Raw genomic sequence first — 18,169 nt, forward strand, 5'->3', positions numbered from 1 at the left:
AAATTGTCAATTGACCTCTTAAGGAGTTATTGCCCTTTAAAGACTTTTTTCACAATTTGTTCATCATGTTGACTTACTTCAAAAAATCTTCTCCTTTGAAACTGCTGTATCAATTTCAGCCAAACTTAGGCTAAATGAGTTTCAGAGTTTCAGAGTATCTAGTATAAATTTTATATTTCATTTCCTTGTATGGCTATGGTTAGAATAGAACATAGGAGTCTAAAAAGGAGAAAAAGATTTTTTTTTTGGCTTTTGAAGAGAATAGGACGATTTAAAGAACATTTAAATAAATTGAAAAGCCAAAATATTCATTGATGAGAGATTAAACCAAAAAAATTCAGGTGAGTGATTCAGGCTCTTGAGAGCCTCTTGTTTTATTATATAATAAATGTCCAAACTAATCACTCATGTTTTTAGTATATGGGAAAATAGTTCAAACAGGAATATCACTGAAATGTTTATGTTAGTAACTCCTTATAATTTTACAGGTTGATGGCAAAAATAACCCAAAGATACAGAGTATATTCTTAGAGAATTATCCAATATACTCAGCTCATTTTAGTGCCAATGGAGAGGAGGTCATCATGGGGTCAAAACATAAAGGTTTTCATTATTATGACATGATGGTTTGGAAGATGATCAGTGTACCTCCTGTTAAAGGTAAGTAATCAGTCGAAAGTTATCACAAGTTTTAAATTCGCCAGAATCTATTGTTATGCCCAATTTATAATGCTCCATTTATGTACATCCGTCCATCAGTAAGTTTATTTGTTCGTTCGTCTGTCCCGCTTCAGGTAAAAGTTTTTGGTTGAGGAAGTTTTTGATGAATTTGAAGTCAACTTGAAACGTAGTACACATGTTCCCTTTGATATTGTCTTTCTAATTTAATGCCAATTTAGCATTTTTACCCAAATTTCACGGTCCACTGAACGTAGAAAATGATAGTGGGGATGGGCCATCCGTGTACTAGACACATTCAGATTGTTAAAAGAAAGAAATGTATAGTAACAAACTGTTTTTTGGTTTGAGCATTCCTGATGAAGATAAATCCAGAAAAGTACTTGAACAAACAAAAATGATAAAATGATACTCTCATTTCATAGTTTTATATTATATATATTACATTTGATAAGTACTTCATATGTGAAATTCTATTAACCATATTAACAGATGATACAAAATGATTAACATCTGTACAATTTGTTTTTCATTTAGGTTTAGGAGAAGTAAATATGAAGAGATTTGTTGTGTCACCTGATGGAAGATTTATAGCTTTCCTAGGATTATATGGAAATATACACTTATTATCAGCCAAGGTTTTTTTTAGTTGATAAACACCTAGATATTAAATTTCTGTGTACCTGATATACTTGTAATGAGTATCATCTTATACATAAAGAAATGTTTTATAGACCAAATAGATATAGGAAGATGTGGTATGAGTGCCAGTGAGACAACTCTCAATTCAAGTCACAATTTATGAAAGTACACTATTATAGGTCAAGGTACATTCTGCAACACAGAGCCTTGGCTCACACAAAACAGCAAGCTATAAAAGGCAAAAAAAATTAATAGTCTAAAAGCATTCAAATGGGAAAGCTGAAGGTCTAATCTATATAAAAAAAACTATGAACGAGAAAAAAGTAATGTACAAGATCAGCAAAAGACAACTACAGAAATGTTTTAATGGAACCAAACCTTCTCCAATATCTAAAACAATAGTGTAACATCAAAACATAAACAAAGACAAGCTTTGCATATCATAACAAAGAAGACAGACCACCAGTAAATCTAAAAAGTTTAAAGTCAAAATACAGTTTTTGATAACATTTTCATATGGAATAAAAAGATATAGTAAATTGTTAACTCTCAATCAAAGACCAGATGATTAAAGAGAACTTTTGTATATAATTGTTTTAAAATAGACAAAGCTAAACCATAAAAAAAAGAGATACACGTTCTGTTTTTCTATTTACAGTCAAAAGAATGGATCTATACACAGAAGATGAATGGTAGTGTAGGTGGGGTTTGCTTTTCACAAGATGGAAGTACAATGTATTCATATGGAGGTAATTTATTGTCATATTCTCTTTTTACAAACTTTATGTTTCAAGTTGATGCACAGACCATACCTTTACCATAGTAATCAGGAAGTCTATGCTTGAAGACTAAATAATAGGATTAAAACTTGTGTCTGCTCATAAAGATGTATTTTCTTTTCCTCCACACATCTCACTCTTAATTATAAATGTGTCTTTTAAATGAATACTCTTCCAGATTTAGTTCTCTGTTTTAACACATTTTATATTATATTTGCTGAGAAAAAAGAACTATTTACTCACATGTATATCCTTTTATGCTCTTGAACTTTATATTGTTTGTGGACTGTTTTAATTACAGTGCCACTGATAAGTCTTAAGTAGATAATAGGCATATCTGACATACCAAGCTATAAGCTTGGAGGCTTTATTGCTTTTCCTCCTAATGTTGACTATCTGTTTGAAAATTTGAAAATAAAAACCGGTATCTGCTATGATATCAGGATTATGCAAATTTAAGAATTGAGAATTTAAGTGATTTCAAATCAGTGACTAAATAGTCTTAGTGTTCAATATTATAATAATGAATTAAAGAAAATGTGAATGAAGAATTACATGTGAATTGATAACAACTTGCATATGGGAAAAGATGGTACATGATATGTAACATTTCTGGAATATATTTAATGGTTCTATTTCAGATGATGGTGATGTATATATATGGGATATGAATATATTTAATTGTTCTATTTCAGATGATGGTGATGTATATATAATTATATATGGGATATGAATATATTTAATGGTTCTATTTCAGATGATGGTGATGTATATATATGGGATATGAATATATTTAATTGTTCTATTTCAGATGATGGTGATGTATATATAATTATATATGGGATATGAATATATTTAATGGTTCTATTTCAGATGATGGTGATGTATATATATGGGATATGAATATATTTAATTGTTCTATTTCAGATGATGGTGATGTATATATATGGGATATGAATAAATTTAATGGTTCTATTTCAGATGATGGTGATGTATATATATGGGATATGAATATATTTAATTGTTCTATTTCAGATGATGGCGATGTATATATATGGGACATGAATAAATTTAATGGTTCTATTTCAGATGATGGTGGTGTATATATATGGGATATGAATATATTTAATGGTTCTATTTCAGGTGATGGTGATGTATATATATATGGGATATGAATATATTTAATGGTTCTATTTCAGATGATGGTGATGTATATATATGGGATATGAAGACACGTGACTGTATACACAGATTTATAGACGATGGATGTACAAAAGGAATGTCTATTGCTGTTTCTCATGATCATAATTTCTTAGCTTGTGGATCATATAGTGGTGTTGTGAACATTTACGAACCATCAGTGTGTCTTAAATCTAGGTCACCAAAACCATTGAAAGCATTATTAAATTTAACAACACCTTGTACGAACTTAGTATTTAATTCAACATCAGAAATATTAGCTATGTGTTCAGATTCTGCAGAAAGAGCAGTAAAATTAGTAAGTATAATGCATGGAGTATAGATAGAATTTAACATTCTGATTGCTTTATTTATATCTAAACAGAAATAATATAAATCAAAACATGGTACAGTGCATACATAATTTGGCATTAGTTTAAAATAAATTTTATCTTACCAAGATTTCATTGATCCAGTATATATACGCCTTATAAAAGTGCTTTAACGGTGAATAAAAATGTATTTTGCGAATAAAATATTTTCCTTATTTGTCAAGTTTAAAAATTATGATAAATAGCTCAAGAGTAATTTAAATCCACCAATTTATTATCCATAAGCCAGCAGTCAATATGAAACCTGGCTTTTCTATTATAGTAGGGACATTTGTCATCTTGATATTCTTTTCAAAATAAGATAGAATATCATCATATCGTCATAATGTTTTATTTTATATCATTGGAATTGATTTGATGGTACCGTTAAAATATGATGTCCACAGTGAGGCTATATGTTGACACAAACACAAATAAGTGGCTGTACACATCAATTATAAACTTTATTTCAGATATAATAAATGTATAAAACGGCAGTGCTTTTTTCCTGAAATATCACATTGACATCAACACCAATAAATGGTTGTATACACAAATTATAAACTATATTACAGGTACATGTGCCTTCACAGACAGTGTTCTCTAACTTTCCTGATAGACTAGATGCTAAATTACGTATCCCTTTGTGTATGGACTTCTCCAGAAATAGTGGTTATTTTACAGTTGGAACAAACAAGGGTTTAGCCCTACTTTACAGGTACAGTTCTTATAGTTCAAAGATCAGTTAACAACTAAGTGATTTCATAGATTAAACGTTAATGGGTATGAATTCAGAGAAATATTTCTGTCAGTTTGGTATTTGTGTTAAATGAAATTTTATTTCATTGGATACTCAAATTACATCTTTAAATAAGCTAGCCCTTAAATTATGATAAAAGTGCAGTTTTTAAATTGTAATGAGGATTCCTACTATATTTTCATAAGAAAATTTAGAGCAGTGAATTTATTTTTGAGCTTTTAATTAATTTCTAATTTTGAAAGAAACACTTTTAAAAAACAAGCCTGTAAATAGAGAAAAGATTCATCTTCAATCTAATTTTATTCCATGTGTCGCTAGATTAAATCAATTTGCAACAGTGAAACCCACATTTTACATAGACCAAGCTTCAAATACAATACAGTTATCTCTTAATTGGAAAACGATTGAACCAATCAAATACTTACTTAGAAGCTTCACTTGTCCAAGAGTAACTTTGTTTTAATCTGAATCAAAATCAAATTACTTCATGAAACTTTTGTTCAAATACATAATATATGTACCTATAAATGTGTATTCAATCTGTATAAATGGTCACCTTTGTTGGAGTTATTAGAACCCATAAATTAAAGTTTTTGAAGGTATCTAGTAATGTCTCAGTGTTTACATGAAGTTTCTGGTGCAAGAGTATATTGCTTTATTGTTGATATCAGCGGAGATATTAATTCCTCTACCTGTCAGTGTCTACAAGAAGTTTCTGGTGCAAGGGTTAAAAAGTTAATTGATTACTTGAGAGCGACTTTCAAGTTATTTATATACTATGTGCGTTTCTTTGCTACAAGTAATTATACTTGATTCTGAATTAAGTAAAGTTTTGATTTTGATACCGTTGCCATCATTTTGTTGAAGCTGCATTTCTTATACAGAATCTATCTTTTATTGTAGGGTGAAGCACTACAGCAACTACTAGACATATCTATAAAACAAATAATTGACATGCAGGTCACCTAAAAGAAGATAAAGATCGGTGAACATAAAAAAAAACCCAGATTCAACATGTACTTTACTGTATAAGTCTGTTTAAGGCCTTAAATATTATTTGAAACTATGGAGAACAGACTTCCATAAAAAAAAATGGAGTTGAGCTTTTTATCAATTTACTTGAAACTGTTAGTAATGTTATCTTTATGGTACGTGTATTACAGTGACCTTTTATAACTTATTCTGAATGTAGTTTAACAAGAATATGAATAGTTGTTAGTAAGTGTTGAAAACTGTCTAAGACATTTGAAACTTTCGAGCGCTTGGAATAGTATAAGTATTAGATAATTTATATTGTATGATAATACTTTTATCGACATTTGAAATCATAACATCCATGGAAGTTACAACAAGTACTTTACAAATTGTCTGTGTATCTGTCACAATATTTAACAAATCTAAATTAAATGATGTGAAAAAGTGGGCTCTGTGTACCGGTATTATTTAGTATTACAATTGCCCAACTTCTATCGAAATCCTTCACATTTTATCTTTTGAATTTGGTTGAAAGTTGGTGGTTCTTGATAGTTAATTGTTGTATTTAACACAACAATGACCCTTAATGTCTCTGCTACGCCTAGAGTCACGAAATAAACTTAGATATATAAATATTGAATATCATAGATACCAGAATTAAAATTTTATATTTACTCCAGATGCGCATTTCGTTTACAAAAGACTCATCAGTGACGCTTATATCAAAAAAGTTTAAAAGGCCAAACAAAGTTCGAGATTTAAGAGCATTGAAGACAAATACAGCTTAGGTAATCTATTCCTGAGGTAGAAAAGCTTTAGTATTTCAAAAATTCAAAGTTTGGTAATGGTTGGTTTATAATAATGAACATATCAATGATTACACAGGTCAACACAGAAGTGCTGAATACTGGGCTGGCTCAGGGTAATAAATCTCCACCAGCAGTGTCACTGACACAGTGGTTGTTATTATTATATTGATGTTTTGGGAGGCGACTTTCCTGCTATGGAACTTGCGCCCTAAACACAGTGGTTGTGCCAATAAACTCATTATATATACCAGGATTAAAATTTTATATTTACCTCAGACATAAGTTATGTCAAATTAAAAAAGTTTAAAAGGCAAAATGAAGTACGAAGTTGAAGAGCATTGAGGACCAAAAGTCCTAAAAGTTTTGCTTAATACAGCTAAGGTAATCTATTCTTGAGATAGAAAAGTCTTGTTATTTAGAAAATTCAAGGTTTTGATTTGAAAATGTATACGTCTAACTCGAACAGTTTCAAATCAAATAATAAAGATGGAGCATAACAGTGTGAGCAGCTTCACTCACTTTCAAATTTATTTACATTTCTTACCTTAAGGCTGAAATCTTTCCACAATGGAGAGGGCTTGCATAGGCTATGTCTGTTGCCAAATCCAATTCAATTTATTTGAATAAGATATTGTTTAAACTATAAGTCTTTCCAGTCAAATTAGCAGACGAATTTCAGCCAAGTAGTTACTGGATTTTTGTCGAGCCTTCGACTTTAGTCGAAAAAGCGAGACTAAGCGATCCTACATTCCGTCGTCGTCGTCGGCGGCGGCGTCCACAAATATTCACTCTGTGGTTAAAGTTTTTGAAATTTTAATAACTTTCTTGAACTAAACTGGATTTCTACCAAACTTGGACAGAAGCTTGTTTATGATCATAAGATAGTATCCAGAAGTAAATTTTGTAAAAATAAAATTCCATTTTTTCCATATTTTACTTGTAAATGGACTTAGTTTTTCTGCCGGGAAACATTACATTCACTCTGTGGTTAAAGTTTTTTAAAATTTTAATAACTTTCTTAAACTATCCTGGGTTTGTACCAAAATTGGACAGAAGCTTATTTATGATCATAAGATAGTATCCAGAAGTAAATTTTGTAAAAATAAAATTCCACTTTTTCCATATTTTACTTGTAAATGGACTTAGTTTTTCTGCCGGGAAACATTACATTCACTCTGTGGTTAAAGTTTTTTTAAAATTTTAATAACTTTCTTAAACTAAACTGGATTTCTACCAAACTTGGACAGAAGCTTGTTTATGATCATAAGATAGTATCCAGAAGTAAATTTTGTAAAAATAAAATTCCACTTTTTCCATATTTTACTTGTAAATGGACTTAGTTTTTCTGCGGGGAAACATTACATTCACTCTGTGGTTAAAGTTTTAAAAATTTTAATAACTTTCTTAAACTAAACTGGATTTCTACCAAACTTGGACAGAAGCTGGTTTATGATCATAAGATAGTATCCAGAAGTAAATTTTGTAAAAATAAAATTCCACTTTTTCCATATTTTACTTGTAAATGGACTTAGTTTTTCTGCTGGGAAACATTACATTCACTCTGTGGTTAAAGTTTTAAAAATTTTAATAACTTTCTTAAACTAAACTGGATTTCTACCAAACTTGGACAGAAGCTTGTTTATGATCATAAGATAGTATCCAGAAGTAAATTTTGTAAAAATAAAATTCCATTTTTTCCATATTTTACTTGTAAATGGACTTAGTTTTTCTGCCGGGAAACATTACATTCACTCTGTGGTTAAAGTTTTTAAAATTTTAATAACTTTCTTAAACTAAACTGGATTTCTACCAAACTTGGACAGAAGCTTGTTTATGATCATAAGATAGTATCCAGAAGTACATTTTGTAAAAATAAAATTCCATTTTTTCCATATTTTACTTGTAAATGGACTTAGTTTTTCTGCCGGGAAACATTACATTCACTCCGTGGTTAAAGTTTTAAAAATTTTAATAACTTTCTTAAACTAAACTGGATTTCTACCAAACTTGGACAGAAGCTGGTTTATGATCATAAGATAGTATCCAGAAGTAAATTTCGTAAAAATAAAATTCCACTTTTTCCATATTTTACTTGTAAATGGACTTAGTTTTTCTGCTGGGAAACATTACATTCACTCTGTGGTTAAAGTTTTAAAAATTTTAATAACTTTCTTAAACTAAACTGGATTTCTACCAAACTTGGACAGAAGCTTGTTTATGATCATAAGATAGTATCCAGAAGTAAATTTTGTAAAAATAAAATTCCATTTTTTCCATATTTTACTTGTAAATGGACTTAGTTTTTCTGCCGGGAAACATTACATTCACTCTGTGGTTAAAGTTTTTAAAATTTTAATAACTTTCTTAAACTAAACTGGATTTCTACCAAACTTGGACAGAAGCTTGTTTATGATCATAAGATAGTATCCAGAAGTAAATTTTGTAAAAATAAAATTCCACTTTTTCCATATTTTACTTGTACATGGACTTAGTTTTTTCTGCCGGGAAACATTACATTCACTCTGTGGTTAAAGTTTTTAAAATTTTAATAACTTTCTTAAACTAAACTGGATTTCTACCAAACTTGGACAGAAGCTTGTTTATGATCATAAGATAGTATCCAGAAGTAAATTTTGTAAAAATAAAATTCCATTTTTTCCATATTTTACTTGTAAATGGACTTAGTTTTTCTGCCGGGAAACATTACATTCACTCTGTGAATAAAGTTTTTTAAAATTTTAATAACTTTCTTAAACTATCCTGGGTTTGTACCAAAATTGGACAGAAGCTTATTTATGATCATAAGATAGTATCCAGAAGTAAATTTTGTAAAATAATAAATCCATTTATCCCATATTTTACTTTTAAATGGACTTAGTTTTTCTGCGGGGAAACATTACATTCACTCTGTGGTTAAAGTTTTAAAAATTTTAATAACTTTCTTAAACTATCCTGGGTTTGTACCAAAATTGGACAGAAGCTTATTTATGATCATAAGATAGTATCCAGAGGTAAATTTTGTAAAAAAAAATCCACTTTTTTGGTATTTTATGCTTAAATGGACTTAGATTTTCTTCCAGTTAACATTACATACCTGTAAAGTCTGCAGTTAAAGTTTATAAAGCATTTATTAGAATAATAAACTATGCTGGATTTTACCAAACTTGGACAGAAGCTTCTTACAATCAAAAGATTGTATCAAAAGGAATATTTTTATTGATTTTTTTCCTCATTTTTGTTGAGCCTGCAATTTACAGCAAAAGTAGGCGAGACACTGGGTTCCGCGGAACCCTTACAAATTTTTTTTTGGAAGTAACGTTTGTTTTGTAACATCAATTATCTAAATATTTTTTCCTTAAACTTAAGATTCGTCATTATCAAGAGATGTCTCAAAGGTAAGATTGATAATGTTTTATATTTTTTTCATAATTCAAGGAAAAAGTATACTGCAGCGTTTTGCGTTAAATATTTGAATTCAGTCTGGCATAGATGTTTATTATATATTTATAAGTTTGTCAAGCCTTCATGAAAATTTAAGAATGATTTTAAATAAGTTGCTTCAGGATTGATAGACAGCTTCTGAAGCCAATGTGAAAATATCCTTCTACAAATATATCATGAAAAAGATGGTTTGTTTTAACAAAAGGTCAAGTTTTCAAATATTATACCTATAACTTTACTTGGTGTTGACATGAATATCATTCATATGGTCATTCTTATAATTAGCTGTTCCAAGCCATAGATTACCTAACCTTATTTGGCACAACATATTTTGAATTGTATGTCCGCAATGCTCTTCAATTTTATACTTGTTTTGGCTTTCTAACTATTTTGATCTGAGAGTCACTGGTGAGTCTTATGTAGATGAAACATGCGTATGGCGTATCAAATTATAGACCTGGTACCTTTGATAACACCAAAAAACATACCAGGTCAATATCACTGTCGGTGGCATTTTGTTCCCAAGGGTATCCCCAGCCAAGTATTCAGCGCTTCGATTTGACAAGAATATCAGTTAATATATGGTCATTTTGTAAATTTGTTGTTTGAGAAAATATAAATTATTCGAAATACTAAGGATTTTTTTTATCACAGGCATAGATACCTTAGAATTATCATTGATATGGTTATTTTTATAAATAAACTGTTTACAACATTTAGAATTTTTGATATACTAAGGCTTTTCTACCTCAGTCACAGATTATCTGAAGCTGTATTTGGCAAAACTTTTACGAATTTTGGTTCTCAATACTCTTCAACTTCGTATTTCATTTTGGTTATTATCTTCACACTTATCACAATATCATTATAGATACAGATAAACTGTGAACAGCGAAAATGTTCATCCAAATAAGATCAACAAATAAGTTCAAAGGTCATTATAGAAATATTTGTATGTAGCTAGAATGTACAGTAAAATAAGATCTACAAACACATGACCATCACAAAAGCACAAATTTGTCGGTAATCCATCTGTGTCTTTTGTTTAATATGCACATAAACCAAGGTGGGCTACACAGGCTCTTAAGAGCCTCTTGTTTTATCAAAGCGTCACTGGTAAGTTTAACGTAGAAGAAATGCGTATCTGGCTTATCAAATTATAAGCTTGGTACCTAATACCAATTACTATTAACCATGATTACCACTTGAAAAATCATTTAGTCTTTTTCATTTTTAGCCATGGCGTTGTCAGTTTGTTTTAGATTTACGAGTTTGACTGCCCCTTTGGTATCTTTCGTCCCTCTTTTAGAGTGACAATTCAATCCTACAATGATATAGAAGATGACTTCAATTATTGATTCCTATAACTGTCACACTAATCCTTCAGTCTGAGTATTGAGAAGAGTATTGATCTTCTTTTTTGTGTGAGTTTATTCTTTTGTGGTCGTTCATTTTTACCTTATTTAATTTTAGATTATACAAGTATACATTTCTATAATATAGGTTGTAAAAAAAAATAGGTAACTTAATCTGTGCTTAAACTGCACTCATGCTTGCAATGATTTTGAATTTTAAAGAGGTAAGGAAGCCACAAAACATCAATTAATTGTCTTACTTAAAAATAAGTATAGTTGAGTAATTTCAGATTTACTTGTGTTCATTTCTGTAAACGGATGTCAATAATGTGTTACCTTTTACAGCAAGAATGAATCGCTTAATGCCTAAAATTGTGTAGTCAATAAAAATTATTTTAGTACCAGAAACACTGAACTCAAACGAATGGAAAACAACTGTCATATTCCTCACTTGGTATAGATGACCTTATGTAAACAATGTTGGATTCAACCAGATTTTTAGGTAGCTAAGTCTCTCACTTGTATGACAGCAGCATATAATCGCAGTATATTTTAACAGTAATATGTGAGCTAAACAAACAGACATTATAAGTTAACACGTCAGAAATTGAGGTACTTCAGTCAAATTTACACTATATACTTGGTTTACAGACAACAACATAGCTAGATAATAAAATTTGTTGTTTAATTGATACTACAATAATTTGTTATTGATTAGTATTCTTATTTTCACTGTTATCACAAATCTAATCTTACACTTCATCTAAATTTTCGTTTATTTATATAAATGTGGCGTCACTTTCAGCGTAACACTGGTTATGGCAAACAAGACAGTGATTTTTTTTGTATTTTAACTGTTTTTGTTTTGTAGCTAGTCGTCACCACTTTAGTTCTATTATGAATATCTATTGTAGTCATTTTATAAAATTTACTGTTTTCAAAGGTATGTTTCAATCTAAATTCTGAATAATATTAAAGGAATTTATTTTCCAAAGTGGATAACCCTGGCCGTGTTGGTCGAGAAGTTTTGAGCTTTTGGTCCTTGGTGCTTTTTGACTTTGGCTTACAAACGTTTTTCATCTGGGCGTCGCTGGTTGGTCTTGTGTGGATGTGACGCATATCCGGCGTATTAAATTTTTGACAAAGTACATTTTGTTGGCTTCTTATCGTTTGTTTCTCTGTCCTATAATTTCTCCCATCTATTTGTTAAAATTCAATTAAAAGTCTTATGTTTCAAGATGAAATTTTTTTAAAGGTAATAAAAGGACACATGGGAAAGTTGAATAGATTTATATGTCATTGTTCTATTTTCAAGCGTATTTCTTACATTACAAATATGTCAGATATTGAGATATTTGAGAAATTTGACCTAAAACGTCTTGATTTTTATCCAAATGAAAGCATTGGACACACAAAGTGTATGTGTTCGCAAACTGAATATTCAAGGGAGATACTCAAAATTGTCATTTGACATCTTGTTTGGGTGAGTGTTTTTGTACAGTCATTTTTTCCCATTTTAATGAATTATTTTGTTATTTCCGTTAACTTTACAAAAGTCTTCTGGCTTTAATTGAATTAAGGGGCCAATGTGAAACCAAATTTAGCCTTAATCATTTTAGGGTATCTAATTTTACCTATTTTTATAGGAATGAAGTATGTAATTTTGTGTGATATTGACAAATGAATTTCAATTTAGATTTATTTACTAGAATAGGGTTCATATAAGTGCATTGTTGAACCTACTCCTTTGATTCTATACACATAACTCACAGAAATATTTGCAAAAATCAATCATCTTTGGGTTTTTTTAAGTTTGATCAGTTAATTTATTATAAAGATATAAAATGTTGACGGAACGTCTTAAGGTTTCAGTGTAGCAAAAGCTACTTATCTTTTTTCTTTTTTGGTTTTAGTGGTTTTTTTTGTCTGGAATATACACGAACACATGACTTAAAACAAACAACAAGAAATCAATCTTCTGATTAACAGCCATACATTTTTTTGTAAAAGTGGGACGAAAGATACCAAAGGGACAGTCAAACTCATAAATCTAGAACAAACTGACAACGCCATGGCTAAAAATGAAAAAAGACCAAAAAAAACAAATACATGACACAACATAAAAAAACTAAAGAATAAAGAACACGAACCCCACCAAAACCAGGTATTGTAAAGGTACAGCTTGGACTGACTTACCATGCAAAGTTATTTGAAGGTCTCATGTCCATTATGCAATGGTTAACTCTTTTCACAGCACACCTTGCTCAATAGAAAAAGTGAGTTTGTAATGTCTTTTTCAACTGGTTCACAAATATCCGTTGGTAGGTTCAACTGAAATAAAATGTAACCCTGATATGACACGTTTGATAGTCGTCACAAGTAATACGCAACAACTTTTTCAGAGCAAAGTCAAATTCTATTGTATAAAATATTGCTCCTATAGTTTTTATGTCGTTGGAAGCAAGCACAATAGATGGCAAATAGTTCTCATAACTAGCATTATTCTATTGGCGTTGTTAAGCACAAACAAATATCAAAATCAAAAGATCAAACACATCAAACGAATCGACAACAAATGTCATATTCCTGACTTGGTATAGGCATTTCCTTAAGAATATAAAAGATATCTTTAAGATACAACAAGCATTGCATGATGGATAGAATGCGCAGATGGATTTTGCTCTATTATCTTCCTACTAACAAAATCTTCTAAAAAAACAAAAGAGTTTTACGCATCTGAATCGCTTATCTGCATTTACCTTTCACTGGGGTCGCTCAAAGCTGAATATTTGAAAGCAAAGGATATATATATAAGAACCAAATATTTGGAGAGCTATGTGACCTAAAAAGACTATAGACTAGGACAAAAAGTACCCAAGGAATATCCAAATTTATCTAAGGTAATCTTTTCCTGAGGGATTAGACACTTCAGTTTCTTTATAATTCCAAATGTATAAACGGACAATTTGAGAAATGTACATCAGCAAAGGCATCGAAACAGTTCTACACAAAAGAAAAACAACACAATCAATATTTAATGCGTCTGACATGCTTTCTATATTAACTATCATCGGGATCCCCAAAAGACGAATATTTGAAAGCCAAGGGTGTAAAAGAACAGAAATATTTGAAGAGCTTTATGACCAATAGTACATTAAAATAGCAAAATCCATTAAGGTACAACTTGCCTGAGGGAGTTGAAACCTCAGTTTCTTTTTAGTTTCCAAATTCATAAACGGGCAATTTTAGTAAAGTTTGTTAAATCGGTTAACGGAAAAAAAGTCACAGGAAAAAAGGTCACGGGAAAAAAAGTCACAAAATCCCTAGGAAAAGAAGTCACAGGAAAAAAAGTCACAAAATGTTTAAGTAAAATTAATTATCAGAAGTCACTATGTACATGTTACATTGTATGCAATAAATAATTAAACTGCATTGTGTTTTTTAATGCATAGAAAAAGTCATAATATGCTTGTACCAGACAACTTATCTTAATGATAAATTTTTAATCTTTAAAAATCATAAAGGAAATATATATAAACTAATAAAAGCGTATGTTTTTTTCTTCAAAATTAACTTTTTAACAAACAGGGAAAGCTGATTGTTTCCTTTTATATAATATTGAGCATACCTTGTATTGCATTGTCAAGGCTTCCTATGAAGACAGGAAGTGAAAGGTCTACAAAAGGGGGAATGTGCCACAAGAAGCCACACATCAATATCAACAGTCCCAAATTAAATACTGAAGCTATTATTAATGTCAATAAGTTGTTTGTTTAGCACTAAATTGAAGGATACTTATCTTCAAAAATCAAAATAACTTCTAACTTGAATTCAAATTGAAGGAAATTGTTGCTGTTGAACGCACATCTCTTTCACAAGAGATATAAAACAAAAATAATTACAACAAATCCACCAGCATGTACACGTTTCATTTAAATGATTTGCGATTTATGTCTAAATTTCCAAAGTTAGTCGTATTTATAAAATGAATTAAAAAATGTCAATTTCCTAACAAAATATCTATTAGGAATGTTTCTCCTATTAATACATGTATGTGCAGACCATATGACTATTTCATACAAACAATTTATATTGTGACTTTTTTTCCTGTGACTTTTTTTCCTGTGACCTTTTTTCCTGTGACTTTTTTTCCGTGACTTTTTTTCCATGACTTTTTTTCCTGTGACTTTTTTTCCTACATTCGTTAAATCATGTCAATACCGAAGTACTGACTACTGAGCTGATGATACCCACGGAGACTTTAGTCCACAAGCAGATGATTGTACAGTGCTATCAAAGATGAACACAACACGTTATAAATTTAATGGGTCTTAAGGTTTTGAGACTTATATTTACAATGAACGCCTAGGGTTTATTAGAACTGACTATATAAAGACTACTAAGCTGGGGATATACTCGTGGAATAATAGTTCTGTAAAACAAAACACAACACGTTATTGATTAAAAAAAAATATGTTCGCGGCAGCTTAAAAAAACAAAAATTTGACTCCTCGAAAATTTCCCTGCTTATTCCAATATTTTTAGTAGTATGAAAGTTTTATACCTTAAACTATCATTTTTCCTGTGTTTTGTGTTATTCGATAGTTCAAAAAAATGCCCACGCTTAACTTCGATTTCTATTTTCATTTTGCTCAATAGGATAATCATATAATTACATGTCACCACACCTTGTTTTTTTTTGACAACGTAGCATTTAAAATGACACTTACAAATTCTGTTGATAAGCCATAACCTATTGGTTGGTGTCACAACCAGAACATTTTGTCTATACACTAATAAAATCAAAAATAAATCCTATACACAGGAATATTTGTATAGAAGTCTGTCATGATAACAACTTTCGATATTTAGTATGAGATTATGTACATGTCCTTGATTTATTTAATCTTATGTATCATCTTGGAGGTAATATAAAAAATGATTTCCTCCATATTGATACTTCAGTTCCAATGGAAATAACTCAAACCAAGATTCAATTATAATCCTCTTTAAAAACACATAATTATTGTCATCTTTTGATATCACCTCTCACAACAATTCTAACCACAACTACACAAATCTTGTTAAAACACAATGCCAACCATTTCGAATTACAATCCCTTAACCAATAAATGTCAACTGCTGTACATTTCATGCAATAATTTTATCCCATATTTTACAAACACAATGCGGTAAAGAAATCGTCAGATCATTACAATAATAATCTATTGTCCTTTAAATAGTTAACAGCTTAAAACCCATTAAAGACATGCGTTTAAGATCCATATATAAATTATATAAACTTCAGTTTTGTTTACCTGTGTTTGTCTTTGGAACTTTTTTTAGCTATGGCGTTGTCGGTTTATTTATAACTTATCAGTTTGAATGCCCCTCTTGTATCTTTCGCCTCTCTTTTGAAATGGAATGTTGAAATTGAATGCTGAAACTTGAATGTTGAATGTAATAATTCGAATGCTGAAATTGGAACGATAGAATTTATGTTGAAAAAAATGTATTAAAACAATTTTGAAAATTGAGTTTAAAATTGATTGTCGAAGGTTGAAACACAAATATTGAATATTAACGAAATTTAATTATGGACTTTCCTAATTGACTTTCCTCTGAGTTCAGTATTTTTGTGATTTTACTTTTTAAAGGAAAAATATGTTTTAAAAAAAAAGACAATGTTTAAAAAATCAAACTTGAAATTAGCTAGCTATATAGGGACAGTCTATTATCTATACTCTACATTTACGTTATTTGCTTTAGTATTAGCTCTCATTATACCTATAAATGTTTAGTTTGGTTTGTTGGTGTTATACAAGTGGTGCCGAGATTATGTTTTTTCTTACAGTTTCGCCTTTATAATTGAGAATCACAGCATTTGTTTTTGTTTGATGAATTGCGACCCTGTTCTGTTTGGCCTTTTGTAGAACCGTGTTTGGCATAATTTGTAATTCTTCGACATCATTAGACAGGAGTGCTATATCGTCTGCACATGTTTAATGTGTTCAGTGTAAATATTGCCAATTTTCATTCCTACACGATTTTTCGTTAGTTCATTCAATACGTTAATTGCATTCTTATATAGGTTAGAGGATAGGAATCCACCTTGTCAGGCGAACTCTTTGTTGTCTTGGAAATTTCTTACTTATTTCACCTTCTCATTTTATTTTTGAGGACATGTCTGAGCCATGTCTGTATACAATTCTTTGTCCTATGGACCACATTTTCAAATGTTTGCCCCATGTTTCTGGAGGCATATGATATCAAAATTTTTACAAACTAGTATGTAAGGTATTTACTGTTGATTTGACCCCTCCCATATTGCATGTTGCTACTGTGAAACTTAAATATGAAAAATCTATCAAATATGCCAAAAAGTCGTCACTTTTCAGATGTTTTTTTTGTCAAAAATGAAAGTGGCCGCATCCGTGTTCATCCTCAATATTTATATATACTATGAACTATCAGCAAATACAACTTGCATTTCAATATAATGAATGAACACGAATGCGGATACTTTCATTTAAGACAAAAACCGTCTGAAATTTAACTAAAATGCTAAAATTAAGAAGATTTCAGTAATTTAGCATGACTTAATGATACTATTACCCGATATATATGCATTGTATTGGCATAAACAGCTCATATTGATGTAACAGAAGCATTCTCCTTTCCAATAAGTAGCTTAACAATTACATTTTATGTAAATAATAGTTTTGATGCACAATTACTTCAAAAAGATTTATCTAGTTTAGTAAAATGGGAAGAGGATTGGCAAATGAATTTTAATCCTGAGAAATGTTATGTAATTCATATTTCTAAAAAAGTAAACCTTCCACTTTTGATTATATATTGCACCATCATGTTTTAGAAGCAGTAAAAGACAGTAAATATTTAGGCGTAACTATAAGCCATGATCTTGATTTGGGGAACACATATAAACAATATTACTTGTAAGGCAAACAAAACCTTAGGTTTTCTTCGTAGGAACTTGAAAAACTGCACACTTAAGGTTGAAAACCTTACGTACACATCCCTTGTCCAGTCGTCGAATACTCTTCCCCTGTCTGGGATCCGTACAAAAAACAACACATTGCTCAGGTTGAGCAGGTACAGCGTAAGGCAGCCAGGTTTGTCTTCAATGATCATCATGATAAAGACAGACCACCTGGAG

General features: G+C 30.2%; 1 protein-coding gene across 1 annotated transcript in view; it reads left to right on the forward strand.

Annotated features, from left to right (window-relative positions):
* Window positions 1–5,830, forward strand: part of LOC134696914 (U3 small nucleolar RNA-associated protein 18 homolog) — a 53,870-nt gene extending 48,040 nt beyond the window's left edge. The window contains exons 13-14 of the mRNA XM_063558881.1: window positions 4,225–4,367; window positions 5,313–5,830. Coding sequence (XP_063414951.1) covers window positions 4,225–4,367; window positions 5,313–5,337 — 168 coding nt within the window. The 3' untranslated portion in view covers window positions 5,338–5,830. The remainder of the gene's footprint in view (window positions 1–4,224; window positions 4,368–5,312) is intronic.
* The last annotated feature ends 12,339 nt before the right edge of the window (window positions 5,831–18,169 follow it).

Source organism: Mytilus trossulus, chromosome 14, assembly GCF_036588685.1.
Source record: "Mytilus trossulus isolate FHL-02 chromosome 14, PNRI_Mtr1.1.1.hap1, whole genome shotgun sequence".
Lineage (NCBI taxonomy): Eukaryota > Metazoa > Mollusca > Bivalvia > Mytilida > Mytilidae > Mytilus > Mytilus trossulus.